This window comes from Nomia melanderi, chromosome 1 (genome assembly GCF_051020985.1).
Source record: "Nomia melanderi isolate GNS246 chromosome 1, iyNomMela1, whole genome shotgun sequence".
Classification (NCBI taxonomy): Eukaryota; Metazoa; Arthropoda; class Insecta; order Hymenoptera; family Halictidae; genus Nomia; species Nomia melanderi.
Genome location: NC_134999.1, coordinates 16,732,398 through 16,759,251, shown reverse-complemented (window position 1 = coordinate 16,759,251; position 26,854 = coordinate 16,732,398). Strand labels below are relative to the sequence as shown.

Here is a 26,854-nt window from a genome sequence, read left to right as displayed (position 1 = left end):
CATTTAAATTAAAATAGTTTCAATAATATCCAATTTAATCCGAAGCCCTCAAGGTAATGGATGGAAGTGAAACGCAATTGTTTCTTATCGAAATGATTTGAATTTCCTGGTACTTAACGTCATTTTACTGTTTCATTTGCTTCGAATGGAACAATAGAATCCAATCGAGAATTTTCAACGATTTCTTATTTGTATCGCCAGGTGCACGGCTGTCTGCCCGCAATGGGGTACAGTTTCGCGGCAGGAACGATCGATGGGCCAGGATCGTTCGCATTCGAGCAAGGCACGACCACGGCCAATCCCCTGTGGAACGCGGTTAGAAACTTATTGGCGGTACCCACGCGGGAGGATATCAAGTGTCATGGCGCGAAACCGATTTTGCTCGCCACTGGACGCGTAAGTTCCGTGAAAAATCTTTCGACGATCGGTGCGTTTGAAACGGCTGTAATAAATACATATTAACTTCTAATATTACCCATTAAACTTTACAAAATTACTAATCTAGGGACATCTAAATTTTCCAATGGTTGCAAGTGACATTGTAAACTAACAATCATTTCTATTGAAACTACTATTCAAGAGAAAATGTCTAAAATCCTTTTCTCATGCATCACAATCATTACAAAGTCTATCCAATTTCCTAAACACGTTAAGTATTTGAAACGTAAGAACCCAAATCATACAAATAAAATGTCAAAACAACAATAATTAATTTCCAAACGAAAGAAAGAGATTTCAATGACTATTCCTTCGACAAATATTGTGTTATCGAAGAATCTATTGTTTCAGTTTAGACTCTTATGATAGTTACATGAATTTTAGTCCTGGGACTTTCCTAAAATCGGAAATAAATAAAATGAATAAATAAATAAATAGTTAACCAATTAAGTGTGGAATTTAGTTTGAAAAATCTCTCATTGTGCGCGCAATAAAGTCAAATAATGAAGTGTATACTCTTTAAATGCAGGCCAAACGCACTTAAAATATATCCTATCGAAAAACTAAAGCGAAACGCAGAAGAATTACATGTTTGTCTGAAAAAATAAATAATCCATCGTTGGAAAAGTTAGCACCATTAAGAGTGTTAAGATGACGTGTATACTCGTCAAACACAGTTAACTGGTTAAAATAGGAAGTAAATAAAATAAATAGTTAATTAGATAAGTAGATCACCACGTAGCGTATCTAAAATGACTAGACTAGAGTTAACGAGGTCACTAGGTTTAAATTATGCTTGATAGTCCTTTCTATTTCATTGATAGAGATGTCGGCCATTTTTCAGATGACTCTGCCGTACGAATGGCAGCCGTCAGTGGTGTCGACGCAGGTCGCGCTGATCGGGAACGTAGTAATCGCCGGTGTGCCGGGAGAGTTCACAACAATGTCCGGAAGAAGATTGCGAGAGGCTATCAAAACGGTCATGAACGAAGTGTTGGACGACGAAACCACCGTCATAGTCGCCGGCCTCTGTAACACTTACAGCGATTACATCACCACGCCAGAGGAATATCAAGTAATATAAATCCAGAATCGTATTCGACGTCCGCGCGGCCGGATTTCGGCCATTTTCTTCGCATTAAGATCGACCGCGGGGTGAACGCACTCCGAACGCAAAGAACCAACGTTGCATGCTTCGAACACGGGGAAATTGCATTAAACATCGATTTCAAATCGTCGTGAATGGTTTCGCGAAACTGCAGAAATCTGTTTTTAATCGAAGGGAAATTACGATTCAATGGATGTTTGATTTTTATTTACGCGTTCGATCTTGATTGGATAAGCAATTTAGTATATTTCCATTATATTTTCACAATCTTATTGAAATGCTTTTAGAATTATTGTTTCTAATCTGTACAATGTTTTCAATGGATTTTAATGTGATTTTGTTGGAATTATTGAATATAGAATATAGATTTGATCATTTTTAAGTAATACAATGTTTTCAATGGGTTTTAATACAATTTTATTGGAATTATTGAATATAGAATATAAATTCAATAATTTTTAAGTGAATTTTCATTTTCGTTCTCCAGATTCAAAGATACGAGGGCGCATCCACGATATATGGACCCTACACGCTCTCCATCTATCTGAAACAGTACACAGAGCTGGTGACAGCTGCTCTTTTCGTAAGTCGCATTGAAAAAATGACACGTACATTGAGAAACAATGATGTTTTATTTGAATATTTCACAGATTGATGCATTATATAAAGTTTAATACTAAATATCAGATTTTATTGTTTTACCTGTCAATTCAGTCGTAGTTCACCTGTCAATTGCAAAGGGTTAAACAGTTTATCTTCTAACTGTCCAATTATCCATGTTCTTTCTTCAGAAAAGAAATGTAGATCCTGGTCCACCGCCAGCCAATTTTTCCAACAAGAATCTGCTCACTTTCGTGACACCGGTGCTTTTCGACACCCCAAAGTGGGGCCGGAATTTCGGCGACTGTATCAAGCAACCGCAGAAACTGGCGAGACCCGGTGACACGGTCACAGCTGTTTTCGTGAGTATCGACCGTATGGATTCTCCCTTTATCGCGGAACGACCACCGTGACCTGACACGTTCCATCCGACCGTTGCGCAAAACCTACTTGCTAATTTCCACTGTCGAAGCGGAATCGCCCGGAACTTTGTTCCATTTTCTGCCTCACGGAGTACTTTAAAAGGAAACCAAGGGATTTGTATTTGCGACGAACCTTCAAACCTTCAAACCTATAAACATTCTAACTTTCAAACCTTCACTCCTTCAAATCTTCAGACCTTTAAAGTTACAATTATTCTAACTTTCAAACTTTCAAACAATCAGGCCTTCACACCTTCAAACCTTCAAACCTTCCAACCTTCAAACCTTCAAAGCTACGAACACTCTAACTTTCAAACCTTCAGACCTTCAAAGCTGCGAACATTCTAACTTTCAAACTTTCAAACCTTCAAACCTACAAACATTCTAACTTTTAAACCTTCACGCCTTCAAACCTTCAGACCTTCAAAGTTACAAATATTCTAACTTTCAAACTTTCACACCTTCAAACCTTCAGACCTTAGAAGCTACAAATATTCTAACTTTCAAACCTTCAAATCTTAGAAGCTACAAATGTTCTAACTTTCAAACTTTCAAACTTTCATACCTTCAAGCCTTCAAACCTTCAGACCTTCAAAGCTACAAATATTCTAGTTTTCAAACTTTCAAACTTTCAAACATTCACACCTTCACACCTTCGAACCTTCAGACCTTCAAAACTACAAATATTCTAACTCTCAAACTTTCATGCCTTCAAACCTTCACGCCTTTAAACTTTCAAACTTCCAAGCTTCCAAAGAAATATTAGTTTCATTAAAGAACAAACTACTACATTACTATTGCAACGCAAACCAGTAAGCAAAATCTAAAGCGAAGTGAAAAAGTTACCATTTTTAAGACACTCGCGATATTTTCCAATCCCCGAGTAAACAGAGTCGAAAGAAAATCATCCATCCTACAGGAACATGACCGTTGCACAATACCTACTTGCCTAATTTTCACTGTCCAAGCGGTATCACCCGGAACTTTGTTCCATTTTCTGTCTCGCGTTGCGCTTTAAAAGCAAAATCAGGCAATTTGTATTCGCGATGTACCAAAATGAAGGCTGCACTAGGCGATGGGAATATCGTGTTCGATGAAAATTGAGGAATACATTCTGACGTAGATGGCGAAGCTAATCTGGGGATTTACATTGTGTTATGAAAACTTGGTGTTGTTGTTTGGAAGGATTTTTATTGAACTATCATTGGAAAGTTGAAGCTAGGAATTGAATTTCTGTAGGGTTTAGAGACATTCTAAAGTAGTGAAGTGAATATTTATATTTTATCAATTTTATCAATTTTATCAATTTTATCAATTGTATCAATTGTTTCGATTTTATTAATTTTATTCTGATAAGTTCGATGAACTTTCGTATCTCATCAATTTTATAAATTAAAATTCAAAATTGCCAACTTTGTTTTAAATTTCCAAATGATACTAACAATTTTTCCTAAATTACTGTTCAGATAATTAACAGTTCCATTACTATGCGCAGATTTCCGGTCACCCGCGTAACAACCTGATGACAGAGAACACGTTCCTGACGGTCGAGAGGCTGACGAAAGACGAAGTGTGGGTGCCCGTCGCGACAGACGCAAACTGGGAAACCAGGTACACAAATCCCATTCATTTGCAATTTATATTTATGGTGTTCCGCTCAGACATCCATATTAATGGTCCCGCCTGTACCGAGTATCTCCATGCAAATATTAACGAAAAGTATTAAAGCCATTCGAGTATCTCGTTTGCAACTGTTCCGATTTTACTTCGTCCAATTATTCCAAAATATCAAACGTATGTTTTCTGTCAACTGTATATTCATTGTAAATACACGTTCTCCGACAATCACACGTAACAATTCCTTAATTGGGATAAATATTTCATTCGTGTCACGTTCATTCCGACATATTTATAGCTAACATAAAACACATAAAAATACAGAGAAATACAAACTTGTATCATACCATAAGCGTATACTTCGTAAAATATTGCGATTATTTAAAATTTCTCATACGAAATTTAAATATTTCAAGTATATTCTCTTTTTTCAAGAAATAAAGGAGCAGAAAGTTAGTTGAAATTTACAATAGTTAGCTAAATTCTTTCTTTTTATTAAACAAATTTTTATAATCTTCAGTTTATCACATAAAAACACTTGTACATTATACTATATATATACTAAACTGAAGATTATAAAAATTTGTTTAATAGAAAAAAAGAATTTAGCTCACTATTGTAAATTTCAACGTACTTTGTGCTCCTTTATTTCTTAAAGAAAGATCTTCAATAATATCTTCTGAAAGATCTTCAAATCGATATTGATTTTTGAGTGTCGAATGGCAAAAATGGTAACGATCAAACACTTTTCTTGATATCGTTGTTACAGATTCGAATGGCAGAGGACGTCAGTGGTTCTCGGCTCGAGTCAAGTGACAATTACGTGGCAAGTCCCGGAGGACATCAAACAGGGTGAATATCGTATCAGGCACAACGGCTACTACCGGTACATCCTCGGCGGCATTTTTCCTTATTACGGTGTATCGAACCATTTCAAGGTAAAGTAAACATCATTACACCGAATTCTGTTTCCACGCGAATTTTGTTTACTCGATTTCGATTCAACACAAATTATTCCCATTTCACACGATTTGTTTCTGATTTGAATATCTAAGAATAACCCATTCACTGCCAATCACGAGTACACTCGTAGCAAGAGGATTGCCAGCTCGAGTATCTTGCTTGTGTTTTGAAATGTATCTTGATATATATTTTATATTTCCTTCGAACAGTACCCTTGTAAAATTTGCAATTAATGTAATTTCTAATAATATTGTAGGAGAAAGAGAATTTTATTTGAAACAGTATAATTATTTCATGATAACTCACAATAAAACAATCCCCAAATCAAACAACGCACACACTATTTATACACTCAAATTCTCTCGTCTCACTCGCACACTTTCTAGAACATTCTTTCATTAGCATGCATTAACTTGACATATATTTGGAATATTCTAGATTCATAAAGAACGAACATTATTAACATAAAAATCAATATAGAGAAAATCAATTTAGTCTAGAATATTCCAATGCTTTGAACGTTCGTTCAAAACGCGCTCACACGCACAGTCGCGTCATTCATTTATTGCACACACATTCAAATACATCCATTTCCACAATATTGTAGAATTCCCCAACAATCTTGTTAAAACATTTTCTATAAATTTTCTTCACAATTTTTACTTTATTTTCTGGAGTAACGTATACGTTGCATTTGTTTCTAAATTGTAAAATAAAATGTTAATCTCTGTAAAGTATTGTAGATTAGAAGTTATTGTCAAAGTTTCTTCTAATGATTCTATAGTATTGAGTACATTTGCTACTTCGATCTTGTTAAAACATTTTCTCTAAATTTTCTTCAAAACTTTTACTTTATTTTCTAGAGTAATATACATATTGCAATTGTTTCTGAATGGTAAGATAAAATGGTAATCTCTGTAAAGTACTGTAGATTATAAGTTATTGTTAAAGTTTCTCCTAATGATTCTATAGTATCGAGTACATTTGCTACTTTATATATAGGTCCTCGCTGAAGCTTTCTATTCTTAGATCGAGATTTCATAAAGTCACGTTACACTTTGTATCGATCATTCCAGGTGGAGACTTCTGGGCAAAGGTTCTACGAGTAACCGTGTCGATGTCGAGCCGAATGAAATACTTACGCTTAATTCCTCGCTGAATTGGGATTGATTCAGCCACGATAAGGCCATACGATAAGAGTTCCAAACTCGAGTTTTCCATTGTACAGTGTTGTATATTGATCTCCTTGTAACTGTCGATCCAGTGATCGACTTGGATGGCGTATTTTTTAGGCAAAAGAGAGGTATATTAACGAAAATTGTGATTGTATATTCGAAGAAAAAATAAACGATGATCCATTGTTACCTACTCTTAATCCCTAACAAGAAACACTTCAATTTCCAATTAAATTTTATTAATTAAATCTCATGCATCCAAATAATTGTTACACCAACGATTATCGAAAATAAAAGTATCTATAACTCGATCGAAATATACATAAATTTATATGAAATTAATTAAAATATTTCTAAGAGAGAATATTCACAATAAATATGTACATTGTGAAATTGACTGAGAGGTCAAAATAACTTCATGCCATTGACAATTGCAATACGACAGAAATAAGTTGCAATTAACTCAACACTCACTAAAATTCAAAAATTCCCAGACATTAATATTAAACCAACTGAACCCATTCCTAATGTCTGCTTTCTGCAATTATTAACACTATAACTACCGTACCAGTCAAAATGACTGCTTTCGATTTTTTCGTTTAGCAATTATTGATATCTTCGAAGCATTGAATATTCGAAATGATTTTGAAAATAAATAGTTTCACTAGAGTACTATAATGAACGTCTGAAGGAACTGAAAACAATCTACTGTTACAGTTTTTATAGGAATCGCATATTAATCGTATTAAATGCTCGGTAGTTCTAGTGTTAAAGATAGCAGATGTTTCTCTGAGAAATCATTAAAGGAATTAATTCAGCGTCACGAAGATCAAATTATAAATCAATTAAAGACTCAACAGAGGCACTCTTCGAGTACATATTTCTACACAGAAATTCCAAAGACTCGATTTAACTGCTCGGTACTTTTAATATTAAACCGAGCAGTCGTAAATCATGGAATACAAAATGGCGACATAATTCCCAATCTCCAGTTCATTTCAGAAGCAAAAGTCAAAGAAGCAACGAAAAATTCCCGGGAAATCCTGGAAAAGACAGCCCCAACCTCCAGAACAGCGAAGTCAAGTTTCAAAATGGTCTCGAAGCTCGTATCGTACGATTTTATGGCAGGAAGTTCGGCGGCGCGGTGCTCGGTAAGATATATTCGATGATTCCGCGGCGGTTCGTGCGCGCAGACGCATACTGATGATCCACGAAGGGAGGCGAAACTTTCCACGGAGAGAAAAAGTTCCTAGAATAGCGTGGAATTCAGAAATTCACGTCGAGAGTCTGCGGACGTGTTCCCCGGCGTTGGCGGAGATGCGAAAGCTATTAGACCGCGAGTAAACAGATCCGCGATAACGATGATAGCTGAAAATTGGCACAATTGGATCGCCCCGTTACCTCCGATTGAATAAGACGAGAGATTGCGTTGAAAAATCCGATGAAAATGTTTGTCGCTTCGGAACCATTATTTACGAGCGACACCGTGAATCCTGAAATGGCGGAAATCGAGCAATCAATTTCTCTTTTCACCGTTTATTCGTTCGTTGTCTATTCGATTGATCCTTGAGAGTGTTGATTGCGAATCTTCATTAAGTGTACATCCTTAACCCTTTGCACTCGAGAGGTGACTCTCAGTAACCACTCAATTTTATACAGCAAAACTATGAAGTTTTATAAACATTAACTATGAATATTAATATTCTAAATGAAACTTTGTATTGCTATGTGAAATATTGAAATAAAATAGCTTCGTTGCTTAATTTATCCGTGAATTATCGTTAAATTAGGTTCAAACGATGTCTATATCTCGTCGGAAAATGTTGGATATTTCCAGTGAAAAACTTTCGAGTGCAAAGGGTTAATATTGTTACGTAACACTAGATTTACTGTATTCTGTTGTTCTTAGGAAACTATGTGCTTATTTAGATCGCGGAAGTTGTAGCTTGAAAATTAGAATATTGCAATGTATTCGCATAATTGCATCGAAATCGACGTAACTGCTGGTAAATAATGTTTGAAGAATTCAGTATCCGTCAAATTGACGGGTTAAACCTATTGTTAATATTATTGAATTTTCTTGCAATTTAACTGGATTGTTTTCGTTTGCAGTGTAATTTTTCTTAGAAAATAGAGTGTTTGTATTTAATAAATATAATAAAAGAGAAATGATAACGAAGTACTTGCTATGTAAACGTTTTCGCGAACGCATATGGCGACTATCGCTGTTAAATAGATACGAGTAAGCTGGAGACAGTTAAATCGATAACTCGTGTAGATAACGTTAAACAATGAACTCGTGTTGTTTTGGAATACACGAGTTAAATTTCATCGGTGATTACTTGAGTGAATATGAATGCGATTAATAGAAATTAAACGAAATTGTAATTCAATAGCAACGCAGATAGAAATTAACTTCGTTGTTCGGTGCAACTTCCAATTTCGCGGATTAAAGGGAAAATGATTGTTTCCAGTAAATATTGAACAAATTCATTCCATCTGCATTTTTCTAGCTCAACGGCAATTCCATATTAATCCCGATATAAAACGACCGCGACTTCAATATTCCTCTAGCCTGGTGTTCGGTTTTTAAATAAATTGCTTCATTTGCATGGAAAACTGCGACATTCCGGGGACATTGTAATTTTCTCTGTTTAAATATGGAAACAAACCTAGAAATTACGTATTCGATACTTTTTGCGGTTGGTTAGTTATTATTTCGTCGAGTTGATATTTATGGATTTATCGTCGAACAGGAAATTAATCATCAATGAAAGAAACATTCTGAATTTCAATTAACTCTCGTAAAATAACATATATTATCAATACTTTCCAAAATCCATACGCCGAGCCACACTATATTCCACTTTTATTCTCAACTTACTTTCTCTTCACCTTCAGAACCACTATATCTTCAAAGATCAACAGTAAATCCAAAAAACAAATCAATGGATTCCTCATTGTCGGGTTTGACTCTCAATTGGTATATTTCAGTTCACCATGAACTTTCTCGAACCGACGACTTGCCAAAAATCATGAAAAATTCAAGCACTGTTAACAATAATCTCGCGACACTAGTTCTAACATATACATAACAACAAACATTCATATAAATATAAACCCTCAAACCTACAAATATTCTAACTTTCAAACTTTCAAACTTTCAAACTTTCAAACCTATAAATATTTTAACTTTCAAACTTTCAAACTTTCAAACTTTTAAGCTTTCAAACTTTCAAACTTTCAAACTTTCAAACTTTCAAACTTTCAAACTTTCAAACTTTCAAACTTTCAAACTTTCAAACCTATAAATATTTTAACTTTCAAACTTTCAAACTTTCAAACTTTTAAGCTTTCAAACTTTCAAACTTTCAAACTTTCAAACTTTAAAACTTTCAAACTTTCAAACTTTCAAACTTTCAAACCTTTAAACTCTCAAACCTACAAATATTCTAACTTTCAAACTTTCAAACTTTCAAACTTTTAAACCTATAAATATTCTAACTTTCAAACCTATAAATATTCTAACTTTCAAACTTTCAAACTTTTAAACCTATAAATATTCTAACTTTCAAACCTATAAATATTCTAACTTTCAAACCTTCAAACTTTCAAACTTTCAAACCTTTAAACTCTCAAACCTACAAATATTCTAACTTTCAAACTTTCAAACTTCCAAATCTACAAACCCTCAAACCTACAAATACTCTGACCTTCAAACTTCAAACCCCCAAACCTCCAAACATTCACATAAATATAAAACAAACATTACTAGTAACAAATCATCCAAGCAAACCCGTAAGTTTCTCCAATCTCTCGTCCCTAAATCTAAGAAAATTCAATTGCTCGTCTCAGCAACGCTTCCAAAAGATAAATTACAGCTCAACAATAATAATAATTATCCAAATATATTTTCCTTCAAACGAATACCACCGGAGTATTGCCATAATCGAATATCAAGCTGTCCACGTTGCACAGAGCGGAAAAACAGGGCCGAGTCGGGCCTCACGGCCGACCAGAATTTCTGATCGCGTTTTACCGCGGCCGGCATCGAAACCAGACGCTGACAGGGCGTGCAGAGCGCATTACAGATGGAATGTGGTCGCGAATGCGTGCACAGGGGCCCAATTACACACGTACATCCGGTTTCTGCCGAAAGATTCCATCTCACGGTGGCCGGAGGCTTCGATTACTGGAAATCGTTCTCGTTCCGCCGCCGCTTCTCCGAAAACACCGCGGAACCGCCCTAATTAAACGGCCTCCGGTGAACGATCAACGAATTTTAAAGATACCCGTAACGGAGGACCGATAAACATCGCACGCCTCGAGTAAACGCATCGGTTCAACATGATAATCGATTTGAACCGGTGTCTCATTTGAATAAACTCTGAATTTGTCAATCTTATCGGGGACATTCGTTGTATCTTTGCAAATGGAATATTTGTATTCAATCCTACGAGTCTTACGAGCCACCCTTTGCACGAACGAAGGCTCGTGGAAACGTTTCGAGCGGGTCGTATTGGTACGACAGCGTTTTTTCGAAGTAAAGATTCTTTACGATGTTATTGTACGTTCGGCGAGTATCGTGGCCTGGAATTCAAACTTTGGAGAACGTGATGTTTGAATATTTGTGTATACAGGGTGAGTCGATTGTTGTGATTAATCGATGGTTAGAAAATGGGTTAATGTTAATGCACTTTCAGTCATCACATGATTCGATACAACAAAACTCACGTTGAATATTTAATATTTCAAATGGAACTTTGCACTACTACGTAAAATATTGAAATAAAACTCCTTCGTTGCTTAGTTTATCTATGAATTATCTTTAAATTAGTTTCGAAGTATCGCCTATATCTCGTCGGAAAATGTTGAATATTTCCATTGAAAAACTTTCGAGTGCAAAGGGTTAATTGTTTGAGAGCATATATTTGGCTAAATTCAAAATAGATTTCGTTCGAATTTTTCGCTGATTACAATTCGTTTTGTATGAGTTCTAACACTAGAACTACTAAGCATTTAATACGACTGCTATGTAATATAAAAATTCTAAGAATAAATTATTTTCAGCTTTTTCAGACATTAGTTAAGCATTCAAGTGCTTCATTCAAGTCAATACTTTAACTCTTTGACCTACAATGTGTCAGACTCGTGACGAAAATTTTAAACTGAATTTGAGAAATTCGGTAGATCTAGTGTTCATATTATGGCACTCATCTTCATTGTGATGCCAAATGATTTAGATGCTGTAACATTCAAATTTATAAGCCACATTCGCGTTTAATTCTATATAGCTTTAATTTTTGAAATCGTCACGCACTGTAATTCTCGGAGAACTGAATTTGCATTCTTTCTATTTTATATTATCAGCTTGTTAAAATTTTTACTGAATGATATAGAATCCTCGAATCAAATCCTCCCTCTTATATTTGAGAAACTATAATTCTCGAACATAATTAACATTTAAGATGCAACCTTTCCTCAACAAAGGAACAGTTCGCAAACAGAACTGTAAATGTAAACTGTGAAGGACTGCAAATGTTGGATAAATTGAGTTGGTGAGCTGTTGTTCACCCGGTACATTAATCGGACATGTTCTATCAGAAGGACACCTTTATGTTTCCTCGGGAGAAGCCGATACAAAAACTTCCTCCGGCAGGTCCTCCTCCTCTCTCCGCGTACAAACAAGAAAGTATAAGGAAACCAAGATACGTCCTCGCCACGTGTCATCGTCCCCTCAAAAAACTTATCGAAACATCTTCCTTGGCTTCCTTTTTATACAGCTTCCCTTACCGTTACGGTACAGAACAAGGTAAAACTTGATCGACCCTGCGCCGAGTCTAAGAGTAACAATAAAAACATTTACCAAAGTGTAATTGTATCTAATAATATTTGACTAATTATTAGATGAAGAATAAGTTACCACTTCGATGATTAAAAGAAACAAATAAACTGTTGAATTTTTGAAATCTTAGGAACAGATTTACAGAACTATACAAATTTTGACTGACCTCCTCCTCTGAGGCACTTGCCATCAACAACACCCACCCAAATATGCCAGGAACCTAAATTTTTCTACTCAACGTAACATTTGAGTCATTTGAAATTGGCTAATGACTCATTATATTAGTATCTAACCCTTTGCACTCGAAAGTTTTTCAATGGAAGTATTCAATATTTTCCGACGAGATATAGGTCATATTGTTTGAAACTAATTTAACGATAATTCATAGATAAATTAAGTGACAGAGGTGTTTTATTTAAATATTTCACGTAGGAATGCAAACTTTAATTTGAAATATTAAATACTCAACTTCATAGTTTTGTTGTATTGAATCATGTGACTGAGAGTCACCTCTCGAGTGCAAAGGCTAATAATATTTGACCAGTTATTAGATGAAGAATAAGTTGCCATTTCGATGATTATAAGAAACAAAGAGATTGTTGAATTTTTGAAATCTTAGAAATTAATTATTATAGTTACGATTCAATTTTAAATTGCATTTTAAATTTTAATCTTGAGTCTCTTGTGCCTCGTAAATATTTAAACTTGATCTCTCTGAATTTCACCCCATGTTCACATCATATTTCAGCTAAATCCCCTTACAATCGTGAATTATATCTAAATAAACTTCATTGGTAATTCAGCAATATCTACATCCTTAACAATAAAACTACCGTTAAATTGACTTTTTGAAATTCCTCTATAAAAACTCCCAAAGTGATTGATTTTGTCATTGAAATTTCAGTTACTTTACAACTCAGTTTACCCACTGCTAAATCAATTTCTCTAATAATTTCACAGAAAGAAGAATTCAGGCCTGGCTCGTTTTCACACGTTTTACTTAAACAAACAACACAGATCACCAAAAACATATTGCATCATTGTCAAAACCTTGACCAAAAAAACAATAAAAACATTTACCAAAGTGTAGTAACAAAGAAAACACGTTTCACTCAAAGACATTTTTGAAATTTTATTCCGCATCTCCTCGACTTCGTTTCGAACGAAGTTCGGTTAACACTATAATAATTGTGACTATAAAAAACACTATAAACACTATAATAATTGTGACTATAAAAAACACTATAAACACTATAATAATTGTGACTATAAACACTATAATAAACACTAATTGATCGGAATAGTCAAATATTCGTTCGAATCATCTACCGAAATAATTAAATATTACTACAACAATCGATAACTGTAATTAGGCTGAGTCAAACGCTTTTTTACTGCATCGAGCGTTATGTAAGGCGGCCATGTTGGAAGCATAACGCACCGTTTAGCCGATTGAATATGCATTGTTGTCATTACATTGGAAAGATATTTTTATCTTCAGTTTGCATACCGTGGAGACAGAATGAAAAATTCACTAGTGTGTCTGTGGAAGTTGTTATCGATCGATTTAGATATAAAGAAGAATACAAATCGGTATAATACTGAGAAAATAACCAACGTTTCTTTTTTACGAGGAATGCTTTCTCGAAATACTCTATGTTAGATTAACAATAATTGTTACCAATACATCAGAACATTGATATCCAAGTACAAAACATGAACCGAGCAACATTTTCGGTGCGAAAATTCAAAAAATTTCTGAAAAAACATGTTTTTTCACTAAATTTTCAGTAAGCTTCTATTTCCGTTTCCCATGAATTTTCCCCTCAATTTCACGCAATATTCAACACATTCGTTCAAAAACCTAAACCAGCCAACAATTTCAGCACGAAAATTCAAAACATTCCTCAAAAAACACGTTTTTTAACCAACTTTCGAATAAAATACCCTCCATTCCCATTTCTCCTGAACTTTCCCCTCAATTTCACGCAATATTCAACACACTCCTTCACAGTTTCAACCGAAGCAGCGAAACGCCAGCTGAAAGTTACCGCGAACTTAAAACAGCGACGACTGCAGCGGCCAGTCCGAACGCAGAAACTTCCTGTTAAATGTTTCGTCGGAAGGGACGTGAAAGTTTTCCGACGTGGGTTCGTCGCGGGGAAGCTGCATCGTCATCCAGAAGTTAAATGACACGGAGCAAGTTCGACACTTCTGAACAGGAGCCCGCAAAAAGTCGAGGAGTCCAGGTTTTTCGTCGTGGGCGGAGAAGATAAAAGCACGACGAACTGGAACAGGAGGCGAATTAGGGTGGCGAGGGCTGCTCCCGTGGAGCGAAGCGAGCGGAAAAGGGGTTGCGACGCGCGGAAACGTTTCCCAGCGGCTCGTTTTCGTGTACAGGGTCACTGGGACGAACGGTGAACCGTGAACTCCAGCTCGGCGATTCGATTGGACCAGTTTCCCGATGCACAAGCGAGCTTCTTTCGGCGTTTTTATGGGAAAGTTACGGGAATAATTATCTGCGTCGTAAACAGTCGGGATTGGACAATTAATTAAGCACTGTAGAATATTGTTCTGGTTTTTAAACTTGTGCTGATTAAGGTTATATGAAAGGAATCTCGTTTTTTAACGGGTCTTTAAGAAGGCTTTAAAGTCTCTGTAATTTTATCGCTTCATCAGATGTTAATGAGGAACAGGTTTTCAGGGTGTATAGTCTTGAGGGAGATATATAATAAATCCTGTATAATTTATATTTATTTCGTTGAATGATGACTATCTGATGAATATATTTTAGTGTTTCTTTAAAAAATGTTGAGGTACATGGTCTTAATTATGTTTAATACGATGTTATCAATTGATAATTTTAATTTATAGTTTGATACTTTTTCTATCGTCCATGCTGTGTTTACATCCGTCATTTTGTTTTCATTGTCTGATTTATATCTGTTACCTTGAATGTTGATAGTTGACACGTTAATCAGGAGTAATAAAAATCGACTGATTTATTTGCTGTGTTAACCAAGGGCCTAAGTGGTACATAAATAAGACGAGCACTGTAATTTGAAACCAACGATACATAGTTCGGTAGCTTTGATTACTAGTTTAACGATTTCTCTAGTCCTTCGACCCTCAAGGGAATTGATTCCAGGATCCAGACATCACAGGGCATAATCTGTTGGATTACTGGGCGCGATTGCGACAGTCGAATTTGTGACAGCGATGGATGTGGCCGACAGAAAATAGACAGGTAACCTCATGTGTCAGCTGTTTTTCCTTTATTTTCGTCACGGTGAAAATGCTCGGAGCCATAAACAAGTTATATTAGTCGTAAACAATTTATGATGAGGATAGAAAGCCAATATTTCATGGAAGATTATAGGGCGACCATGATCTTCCCATTAGTCATTCATTTGTTAATCTTATACTACACCTATTTTTCATCTTTCCTTTTGATTTTATTCATTTTTATTCATCTAGTATCGAAATCAGTATTGCAATATTATTATAATGCGATTTCAATAATAAATACTTTGTCAATTTATGATCTAAAATATATTTTCAAAGTTTCAAACTTTCACACCATCAAATCTACAAATATTCTAATTTTCGAACATTTAAACTTTCAAACTTTCAAACTTTCAAACTTTCAAACTCTCAAACCTACAAATATTCTAATTTTTAAACTTTCAAACCTTCAAATCTACAGATATTCTAACTTTCAAACTTTCAAACCTTCAAACCTACATATATTCTAATTTTCGAACATTCAAACTTTCAAACGTTCAAACTTTCAAACTCTCAAACCCTCAAAACCTACAAATATTCTAATTTTCAAACTTTCAAACCTTCAAATCTGCAGATATTCTAACTTTCAAACTTTCAAACCTTCAAATCTACAGATATTCAAACTTTCAAACTTTCAAACTCTCAAACCTACAAATATTCTAATTTTCAAACTTTCAAACCTTCAAATCTACAGATATTCTAACTTTCAAACTTTCAAACCTTCAAACCTACATATATTCTAATTTTCGAACATTCAAACTTTCAAACGTTCAAACTTTCAAACTCTCAAACCCTCAAAACCTACAAATATTCTAATTTTCAAACTTTCAAACCTTCAAATCTGCAGATATTCTAACTTTCAAACTTTCAAACCTTCAAATCTACAGATATTCAAACTTTCAAACTTTCAAACTTTCAAACTTTCAAACTTTCAAACTTTCAAACTTTCAAACTTTCAAACTTTCAAACTTTCAAACTTTCAAACTTTCAAACCTTCAAACCTACAAATATTCTAACTTTCATACTTTAACACTGGGTTTACGAGCATTTATTGTACACTTCATTCCATTATTCCTAAAAGAATTGATGCTCGTTTATTTAGATTGTGGAAACTGGAGATTTAATAGCAGGTAATTGGGGTACATATCAGTGTGATTGCATCAATCAAAATCGGCGTAAACATTTACAAAACAATATTTCTATTGGATTTCAATATGCGTCAGTTTGACGCGTCCCGTAAACCTAGTGTTAAAACCACCAAACCTCCATACTTCCAAGCTCCCAAGAACAAATTACTTCCACTAAAACCCAAACCAGCACATTTCTACTGCACCGCAGACCAAAAAGCAAAATCAAAATCAAAGCGTAAAACTTCCGTTATCACTTTCCAGACACTCTTGACGTTCTCCGATCCCCGAGCAAACAGAATCGACAAAAGCTCATCCGTCCCACGGGCACATTAATCCTGGGAACATATTCGACCGTCCAATAAGCCGCGTCGAGCCGTAAAATTCCTGTTCCGTCAAAGAAAAATAACGGTAGCGCGCAGTGAAATGATCGGGGCGCGGGTTTCGCCGCTGGGTACCCGAATAAACGGCCGTAGGACGCGCGTGAAGGAGCCACGAGGGAAGGACCGACGCTATGGACGCGGAGGTGCGCAGAATCGCCGGTGACCGGCGTCGTCGGCCGCGTCCGGCGCGTTCGCAGTCGTGATTCGCGCGGCGCCGGTGCAGGTTCTCCGTTTCGCAACAATCGGACAGTAAAAGATCGCCTCCCCCACCCATCGGCATCAACCAACATCCACTTGTGATCACCACCTCTTACACAATAAATCAATAATCCTTCGATTCCCATCGATCATCCGAAAACAAAATCAACTTAATACCTCAAATTAATCGAACACCAACAGTAACTTCTCCTGAAGCATCTAGCTCGTAGACTAACGTCTGTGATTACAAAAGAATACCCACCAGATGTCTTAACCAGTGAAATTTCCCCATAACCCAGTGAGAGCCGATACAAAGAATCAAACCGGTAGCCAACCATAAATGGACCGAGCCGATTGGACGAAGCCACAGCTGCCAACAATGTAACAATCCAAGAGATCCAATGAATAACCCAGAAACAAGAATCATCAACTGTACGGAAAATATCCTCTGATCATAGAGGATCCAGGATCCGCATGGAATGATCCTACAATGGACAAGTCAGCTACCCACTCTAGCTACCCCATCATCCAGAACTTGCTGCAGAACGTCTCCAAGTTCTACAGCGAGCTGCACGAGGATCCCCACGACAGCAGCTCCATGGACAACAGATCGCGCAGGGATCCCCTATACATCGTAGTGCCGGTGACCATCATCTACATGTCCATCTTCGTGACGGGGACCATCGGGAACATCAGCACGTGCATCGTGATCGCGCGCAACAAGACGATGCACACGGCGACCAACTACTACCTGTTCAGCCTGGCGGTGTCGGACCTGTTGCTCCTGGTGTCCGGGCTGCCGCCGGAGATCTACCTAGTGTGGTGCAAGTACCCATACATCTTCGGCGAGGGTTTCTGCATAATCAGGGGCCTGGCTGGAGAAACGTCGGCCAACGCGTCGGTTTTGACCATAACTGCCTTCACCGTGGAGAGGTACGTGGCGATCTGCCATCCGTTCCTCTCGCAGACCATGTCGAAGCTGACCAGAGCCGTCAAGCTGATCCTGATGATCTGGCTGGTCGCTCTGTCCTTCGCTCTGCCGCAAGCGCTGCAGTTAGGCGTGATCCAATCCCCGCGCGACCCCGCGATAATAATGTGCACCGTAAAAAACGTTATACTGAGTCATTCGTTCGAGTTATCGACGTTCCTCTTCTTCGTTGTGCCGATGAGCCTTATCATCGTGCTGTACGTGCTTATCGGACTCAAGCTGAGGAAGTCGAATATGATGAAGAGGAGCCACGGCAGGGGAGAGGGCGGCAGCTGTAGGGGTAATCCCGGGAAATCGTCGAGGAGGGTGCTGAAAATGCTCGGTGAGGATGCTTTGTAATTTTTCCAGGTCAACGTTTTTCCCTCGGAATTGTTGCTCCGTGGTTATCGAATTTTTGCTGTTTGTTTATTGGGGATTGATTGTTTTGTTCCTTGGGGATCAGAGGGCGGGAGGATTAAAGAGAAATGAGAGGGACATTAAAGGCGGCTTTGCAGATTTACGAGCCGCTGGACGTTGAACAGTAATTTCGTGTGAATTATCGGGATAATGATAATAATATTGAGGTTTGTAGCTTCGAGATCGATGTTACGCAAGCATTTTTAGCTCGCGGGATACGCGTCCACCGAGGAGAAGCGTCGGAAATGAGTGATTGTGTACACAGATTGCTTAACCCTCCTTCGCCCCTAATTTTCGCAACTTAATTTCGCTCTGGGCGTCGGAACGAGGTGACCTTGGGTCAATATAATGGACGAATAAATAATTGAATCGTTGTGGTTCTGTAGGAATCTGAATAATGTTTTATAGAATAAGTTTCTAGTTCTTTGTTGACGAATCAAATCTAATTGGGGTTTGTTGTTTCATAATACAAATGTAGAATTGAATTAAACGCCGTCGTAGAGGACCGCTAGGTGCTAATTGCTGATTTTGATGGAACTTGGCAATCAGCGAAGTTTATGAAAGAGATGAATGGAAAGTCGAGGGAGGAAAATCTCTTTTGTTGAATACTTTGGGAGCTGCTAATGGCGGGGAAGAAATTTCAAGTAATAACGTTTATCTTCGAACGAGATATCCAATTATACAAATGAACGGAGAGGTTAATGTGTTCAAAAGAATTCATTAAGTATAGAATTTAAAAAATATTTTCTCAGAAGATATCGATCTGGTTTTCAGAGTGATGGAGAATACAAAAATTGACAGAAAATATTTAGAAAGCTTTAGTTCCCTAATTCGTGTGTGATTTCTTAATAAATTCATTTCAAAGAATCTCGTCTACATCTAGTTAGAAAGTATCGAACATTTCAAGTGAGAAACTTTCGAGTGTAAAGGATTAAATATATTTTTTATTAGTATTTTCCTTTTGGTAGCTTACGGACTGCAATAGTGCCAGCAGAAGTTACAGAGATCGAAAGTAAGATTGTTATCCCTAAGAAAGGAACTTCCCTCGTGATTCTTATTGGCTGAAGATATTCGATGAACGTTTTATTGGAAGCCTCTTGAATTATTCCGCGAGAAAATCAGTAAATCCCATCGATACTCTTCCTTTGGGAGTGTCGAGCCATGAAAAGCTATAACAGCTCGATCCGGCAGAAAGTATTCTGTAACCGTGCTATAGAGACACGTACATTTCCATTTAAACGGACTGGGGACTTATCTATGGACCTCCGAAATATTTCCAGGCAATTTCATTCGATCAACCCTTATGTCCCCTACAGAACTATACAAATTTTGACTGACCTCCTCCTCTGAGGCACTTGCCATCAATAACACCCACCCAAATATGCCAGGAACCTAAATTTTTCTATTCAACGTAACACTTGAGTCATTCGAAATTGACTAATGACTAATAACATTATATTAGTATCTAACCCTTTGCACTCGAAAGTTTTTCAATGGAAGTATTCAATATTTTCCGACGAGATATAGGTCATATTGTTTGAAACTAATTTAACGATAATTCATAGATAAATTAAGCGACAGAGGTGTTTCATTTAAATATTTCACGTAGCAATGCAAACTTTAATTTGAAATATTAAATATTCAACTTCATAGTTTTGTTGTATCGAATCATGTGACTGAGAGTCACCTCTCGAGTGCAAAGGCTAATAATATTTGACCAGTTATTAGATGAAGAATAAGTTGCCACTTCGATGGTTAGAAGAAACAAAGAGATTGTTGAATTTTTGAAATCTTAGAAATTAATTATTATAGTTACGATTCAATTTTAAATTGCATTTCAAATTTTAATCTTGAGTCTCTTGTGCCTCGTAAATGTCTAAACTTGATCTCTCTGAATTTCACCCTATGTTCACATCATATTTCAGCTAAATCCCCTTACAATCGTGAATTATATCTAAATAAACTTCATTGGTAATTCAGCAATATCTACATCATTAACACTAAAACTACCGTTGAATTGACTTTTCGAAATTCCTGTATAGAAACTCCAAAAGTGCATCCATTGAGACTTCAATTGCTTTAGAATTCAGTTTACACATTGCTAAATCAATTTCTCTAATAATTTCGCAGGAAGTCATCTATTACCTTTTTCATCACTGCAAACAGAAGAAATGATAGCTTTACTGTTAACACTTCAATCTCAATCACAGTATCAATCCAAATTAACACTAAAACTACCGTTAAATTGACTTTTCGAAATTCCTCTATAAAAACTCCAAAAGTGATTGATTTTGTCATTGAAAATTCAATTGCTTTACGACTCAGTTTACCCATTGTTAAATCAATTTCCCTAATAATTTTTCAAAAAGAAGAATTCAGGCCTAGCTCATTTCCACACGTTTAATTAAACGAACAACACAGATCATCAAAAACATATTGCATCATCGTCCAGACCTTGAGGAATTCTATCTACTCATCAACACATTGCGCAGATAAACAAAATCGAAAATATTCAATGACTGAAACGTGACACGTTCCAATCGAAATTTTCGTCGATAACTAAAAGTACCCGGAATCATCGAGTGAATGACTTCTCGAGGTTACAGGGACGACGATCTCCAGGTTATCGCTCGAGTTCGTCAAACAAACGAACGAGGGAACATCTTTCTTTCGGTTCTTTTTTTATCTTCCTTCCGGTACCGTTTCTCACTCCACGACGAGGGCAATTAATCACCGTACAAAGTTCGCAACCCCCATGATTGGTCAGATGAAAAGTTTCCAATTAATTGCGAATCGCGCTCCGCGGCGAACGAGGCAATTGTCGCGGCGAACCCCGGGCCACGTGGCTGGTTAATGAGAAACATGAAATTCGCGTCGTGTGGGAACGAAGTGTCACTTCCTCCGTTTGTTTGTTACGCGGCTAATTTTAATGTTGCGTAACCATCTAATTATAATATCTGTTAACGGGTTAAGCGACGCGAGAATCTTTGAGTCTTTTGTGTAGCCGTTATCGCCTTTGCTATCGGAGATAGAAGCAATTATTGATTGATTAGTGAATTTGGAAGTTTGAAACGAACTGGTTTTTGATTAATCGATGATTAGAAAATTATTCAATTTTCTAATTTCATTTAAATTCAACGTTTGATGAGTGAGTTTCGAACGTTTGACGAATGACGATTTTGAACGTTTGACGTATGACAGTTTCGAACGTTTGACGTATGACAGTTTCGAACGTTTTGATTGTATATCAACTGTTCTGGATATTGTAATTGTTTCGAGTAATTTGAAAACAGGTTATTAATTACTATGGCATTCAATGTATTGAGTTCTATTAATCTTCCAATTTTGGTTTTGACATATTTCTGTTCGTCTGTAATAAATGTGTATAGTCTCCTGAGTGTCCATGAATATCGAAATTTTTGATATTGGTCTCTAATGAATGTATATATTTTCTAAATCTACTAATATTAAACAGTTTTCATTTCGATCTATAATAAATCTATATATATTTTTCTAAATCTCCATCAACATCTGAAATTTTCACCTTAATCTCTAATAAACATATACACTTTCCTAAATCTCCATTAACATCTGAAATTTTCATCTCAATCTCTAATCAATCTACACATTTCCCTAAATCTCCATCAACATCTGAAATTTTCACCTGAATCTCTAATAAACATACATTTCCCTAAATCTCCATCAACATCTGAAATTTTCACCTCGATCTCTAATAAATCTACACACTTTCCTAAATCTCCATCAACATCTGAAATTTTCACCTCACTCTCTAATCAATCCACACATTTTCCTAAATTTCCATCAACATCGAAATTTCCCTTCAAATCGCCAATAAATAGATACATCTTCCTAAAAATTGATATTTCCAGTGAAATCTCTCTAAACGCCCCGATCCGCGCCGCCACGCGCCATTCCGATTCGCCTCGGAGCTTCGCTAGACCATCTAGTTACGTAAACAGGCTCGTTTTCGTGAAATATCGTCGAAAAACGTTGCCCGGGCCGCGCGCAAGTTCTGCGAAAGTTTATTCAAAATTCAGCGGGTGTATGAGGAGCCTTTACTAAAATGACAGTGGAAGAATATGAAATTTCGCTGGGGGATATTATCATTATTAATGTCCCATCTCGTCAGAGGGTTGGAGGATTATTTTGCAGTTGACATGAGTCAATTTTATTCCGTGGAACGTCCGTGTCCCAGATACCTGGTATCCTAACTTCACCGTGGATTCGCAAATATAACGCTAGGTGAATAATTTCGTGATAGACAATAGATCGTGCACCGTTTCGTGAATACATGAATACATGCTTTATTAACCTCCCGGATAGATAGATATTTACACTGGTGACACGATAATAATTATTCCGCCCGGTACGCAACTACGAAAACAGAGACTGCTGCGGAAATAGAACAATGTATTCTCGTGTCAAAGGGTCAAATTTTCGAACACGTAATTTCTCGATCTCTTTCGTGATTGATTGTACTAGATTTTATTTATGCATCGAGGTTTTGTTATTACTTTGAAAGAAATTAATATTGTATTAATTCTTAGGATGTTATTGTTCGATATTATTGAAACTCTCTTGTTCCTTTATTTTTCAAAATTGTTTATGCTATATGTGTCTATAATTATGAAAATGGTGTAAGTTATATATTCTTCTTCGTTTCAATCTAGTTCAAAATAATGCGAAACAACCGATAAACTCATTTCTTCTTCAATTTTGATTTAGACTTTCATAATTATGCACATATTGAAGCACTTCTCTGCGATGAACTAAGTTAACACGTCAACTGCCACGAGAATTTCTAGTGTTTCGAATAGTAATACTTATTATTTAATAACAAAGGCGAATTTGAAAATAATTATTAATGATTTAGTATTAGTCATATTACGCTATAATCTAGCTACTTATATTAAATATTTTTATTTAAAATCAAGTTTTTTACTGCAATTGTTCAGCAATTTGGAAACTCATCGGTGACCACCGTCAACGTGTTAACACTAAAACTACCGATTTCTTCTTTTTGCAATTATTAGAAAGATAATATATGTTCCAAACAGTTAAAGAAATTGATTTAGCAATACGTGAACTGAATCATAAATCAATTAAGATCTCAATCTTCAAAACTTCCGTAGAAACTTTTCAAGAAGTTAACCTTTTGCGGACGAACGTCGGCATTTTGTCGGAATCAAACTTCCATGTTTGGAATACCAAATTACCAACGATTTAGCTATTCGAACAATAAGAAATCAGTACAGAGTTTCATTATTCTCTACGATTTAAGCATTGAATGTTTAATTTAGCAGAATCTGCAGGTTTCCTACACTTTCAACAATCTTCGTCCGCAAAGGGTTAAACTGCTCGATAGTTTTAGTGTTGAAATCTCAGACAAATTGTATTGACGTATCACATAGACTAATTGCACGTCAAGTCGTCGGAAACTCGTTCGGAATCATTTCCACTCGTAATTACTTGCAGTAGCAAACAATTCTTATTGAATAACTATCCGCAACACGCGCTAATAGATAAATTAACGGTGCAGACAAAGATACTTCCGTTTGCCAATTCCGTTTGCGTTCACGCTGAATATTTATCGGCATCGCGCTTCATTAACCTGGACAACATAAACACGGCGTGTTTTACTTGTCACGTTTAGTTTCCATCGGAAATATTTTCCAGCCGTCGATCGCTTTGTTTTTCACTGGTTATGATAATCGACTCGCGTTTCAGAACGTTAGGGGCGCGAATCATTCCGCCGCTAATACAGGATGATACACGTATTACGAATAAGAGAAAAAAATGGCAGAAAAAAAGGAGATCAGCAGACAAGTGGTCGTATTAGGCGCAATTAATGCTTGTAATCATATTCGTACGTTACATTATAATTAGCTTGACGTCCTTTGCCGGTGGATACGAGACAGCGGAACTTCCGCGGGAAGATCGATCACGTGGTTCACGACGGCATAATGATCATAAGGCATTAATCAGTGTCGTTCGATTGCGGTAATTAATGCAACGAAAATTATAACGCCGTAACGCGAACGCACGTGTCGCCGACTAATTGTTGCTGCAAGAATTTTCCGTGCCTGCACGAAACGACGGTAGCGATCGAAGAGTACAATGGCGATTGATAGAATGCCACTAATTTACCTTGCTTCGCTTTAGTTCTGTACAGTTGAGGTTTGTTCAAGTTCTACGATACCTGGAAATGTTATGAATGAAAATTTAATGATCTATTCAAGTTCCACGATATCTGGAAATGTTATGAATGAAAATTTAATGATTTCTTCAAGTTCCACGATACCTGGAAATGTTATGAATGGAAATTTATTGATTTATTCAAGTTCCACGATATCTGGAAATGTTATGAATGAAAATTTAATGATCTATTCAAGTTCCACGATACCTGGAAATGTTATGAATGAAAATTTAATGATTTCTTAAAGTACCACGATATTTATAAATGTTACCAAAGAAAATTTATTGATTTATTCAAATTCGACGATACCTGGAAATGTTACAAAAGAAAATTTATTACTAATTTGCTATAGTAAATTCTGATTTTGAAATGTGAGGTGAATCTTAAATATCGAATGTACCAAAAGTACATTTTGTGTGACTATTACTGTATACATTAATTTGATTGTAGTAGGGCATTTACTTAGAACCAATTGATCATCAATTAAAAATATTGCAAGTTCACCGAGATTCTAATTATAAGGAATACAAGTCATCGTCACACCTGATGGCTAATATAAAAATGTCGAACAAAATATGCGATTATTCGTGACGTCTATTTTTTTCAACTGTGACCAGGTGTCTGAAAAATGATTCTTAATTGTCTCGTATAAGTAGGTTTTTCGCCAAGACGATTACGAACTACATTAGTATGCATTCCTCGAAAGAAAAACAGTGCTCAGAAAAAAGGAACAGTTCCGCGCATGAAAGACAAAGTACATGTTAAAGCCAGTTAAGCGGTCTAAATCGCACCGACATCGATTACTTCAAAATCGAAACAGCAAAAAGATAATAGCAGCTTTACAGACGATGATTTACATAGTAAATCAATTTCCTTGCATTTTCATCGAATTCAACTCAATGTGATCACTGTGTAGCTACATTTATTCAACACTTTGTTCACTCCTTAACCCCTTGACCCTACAACTACAATATTTAAATTAATAAATTATTTTCCATCATAATTGGCTTGCCCACGAATGACCTTTCTAATAGGTCATTGTATTCGTCGCAAAATACTCTATCAGAATGTAAGTAAAAAAATATACCGTTCCATTTAAAAAAACAGAGATGACCTTCATATCTTCTTGATGCCTCCACCTATCAAAAAACTAGTAACATCGAATGATCAGCCCCTTGATACCAAATAATTTTGGCCTGATGCATTTTTTCCTATCACCAATAGCAGCCAAATTATTCAGGTGGCCGGTTTTAAGTGCCTCACCCTGTATATATTGCTCAGTTCATTCGAATTCGAAGTAAATATTATTCCTCTGTAATCAACGATTATATTTCAGAGGAAATATAGACATTACATATGCTCAGAATTTTTCTCCTTTCCAATAAATTATTAATGATAAAGTAGCAGTATCGATCGGAGTTGAGAAAAAAATGATAGGCTAAGGGGTTAACGATCAATGCTGCGATTTAACCCCTTGCCTTATAATCACGTGTCATACTCGTAGTGAAGATTTGAAAAAGAATTCAATAAACATAAATATTACTTAATTTTTGCAAATAGAATTTCGCAAACGTGGACATAGGATATGCTCGAAATTTGTGTCTTTGTTCAATAAATTATTAATAAGAAAGTAGGTGTATCGATGATGGTTGAGAAAGAAATCATGGGGCAAGGGGGTTAACCCTTAGCACTCCATGTTTTGTAATCTATCAGTAACAGCCACTAATTTTGATAGTATTTCTAGGGAAAATTAGAAATGCTATAACATTTCTTCGATCTCTTTTTTATTTTCCTTGTTAGCACAAAATTTGGATATGTGGAAAATAGAATGATTTTAGGATAGTTTCTTTAAGATTCATTAAAATATTTAATATTATAACCGGTGCAATATTGGAGCCTACAGAGTTCAAAGTGTTAATAATACGTGGGACTGTCTCAAACTAAACTAAAACTATCTACACCAAGATAAATATGATAATTCAGGATATTCGTAGTCGTTCCCGCAAATATCCTACAATTTTTGGTCATTTGTCGTCCCCATTCAGTCGACCGGAATGGAAATCACGAATACGGTTGACCCATCCGAGCGTCA

The 26,854-nt window shown here is 36.2% G+C and overlaps 2 protein-coding genes across 5 annotated transcripts in view; both read left to right on the top strand.

Moving 5' to 3' along the window:
* Positions 1–6,512, top strand: part of CDase (neutral ceramidase) — a 67,303-nt gene extending 60,791 nt beyond the window's left edge. For all 3 annotated transcript variants that reach the window (XM_031982491.2, XM_031982492.2, XM_076374476.1), the window contains 7 exons: positions 202–396; positions 1,283–1,513; positions 2,034–2,129; positions 2,338–2,508; positions 4,064–4,179; positions 4,955–5,123; positions 6,225–6,512. In XM_031982491.2, coding sequence (XP_031838351.1) covers positions 202–396; positions 1,283–1,513; positions 2,034–2,129; positions 2,338–2,508; positions 4,064–4,179; positions 4,955–5,123; positions 6,225–6,257 — 1,011 coding nt within the window. In that variant the 3' untranslated portion in view covers positions 6,258–6,512. The remainder of the gene's footprint in view (positions 1–201; positions 397–1,282; positions 1,514–2,033; positions 2,130–2,337; positions 2,509–4,063; positions 4,180–4,954; positions 5,124–6,224) is intronic.
* A 10,564-nt stretch (positions 6,513–17,076) lies between these two features.
* Positions 17,077–26,854, top strand: part of LOC116429537 (pyrokinin-1 receptor) — a 32,748-nt gene continuing 22,970 nt past the window's right edge. Inside the window, exon 1 of one of the 2 annotated variants that reach the window (XM_076374479.1) lies at positions 17,077–18,471. In XM_076374479.1, the coding sequence (XP_076230594.1) occupies positions 17,652–18,471 (820 nt within the window). In that variant the 5' untranslated portion in view covers positions 17,077–17,651. The remainder of the gene's footprint in view (positions 18,472–26,854) is intronic. The other variant, XM_031982586.2, reaches the window with a different exon arrangement.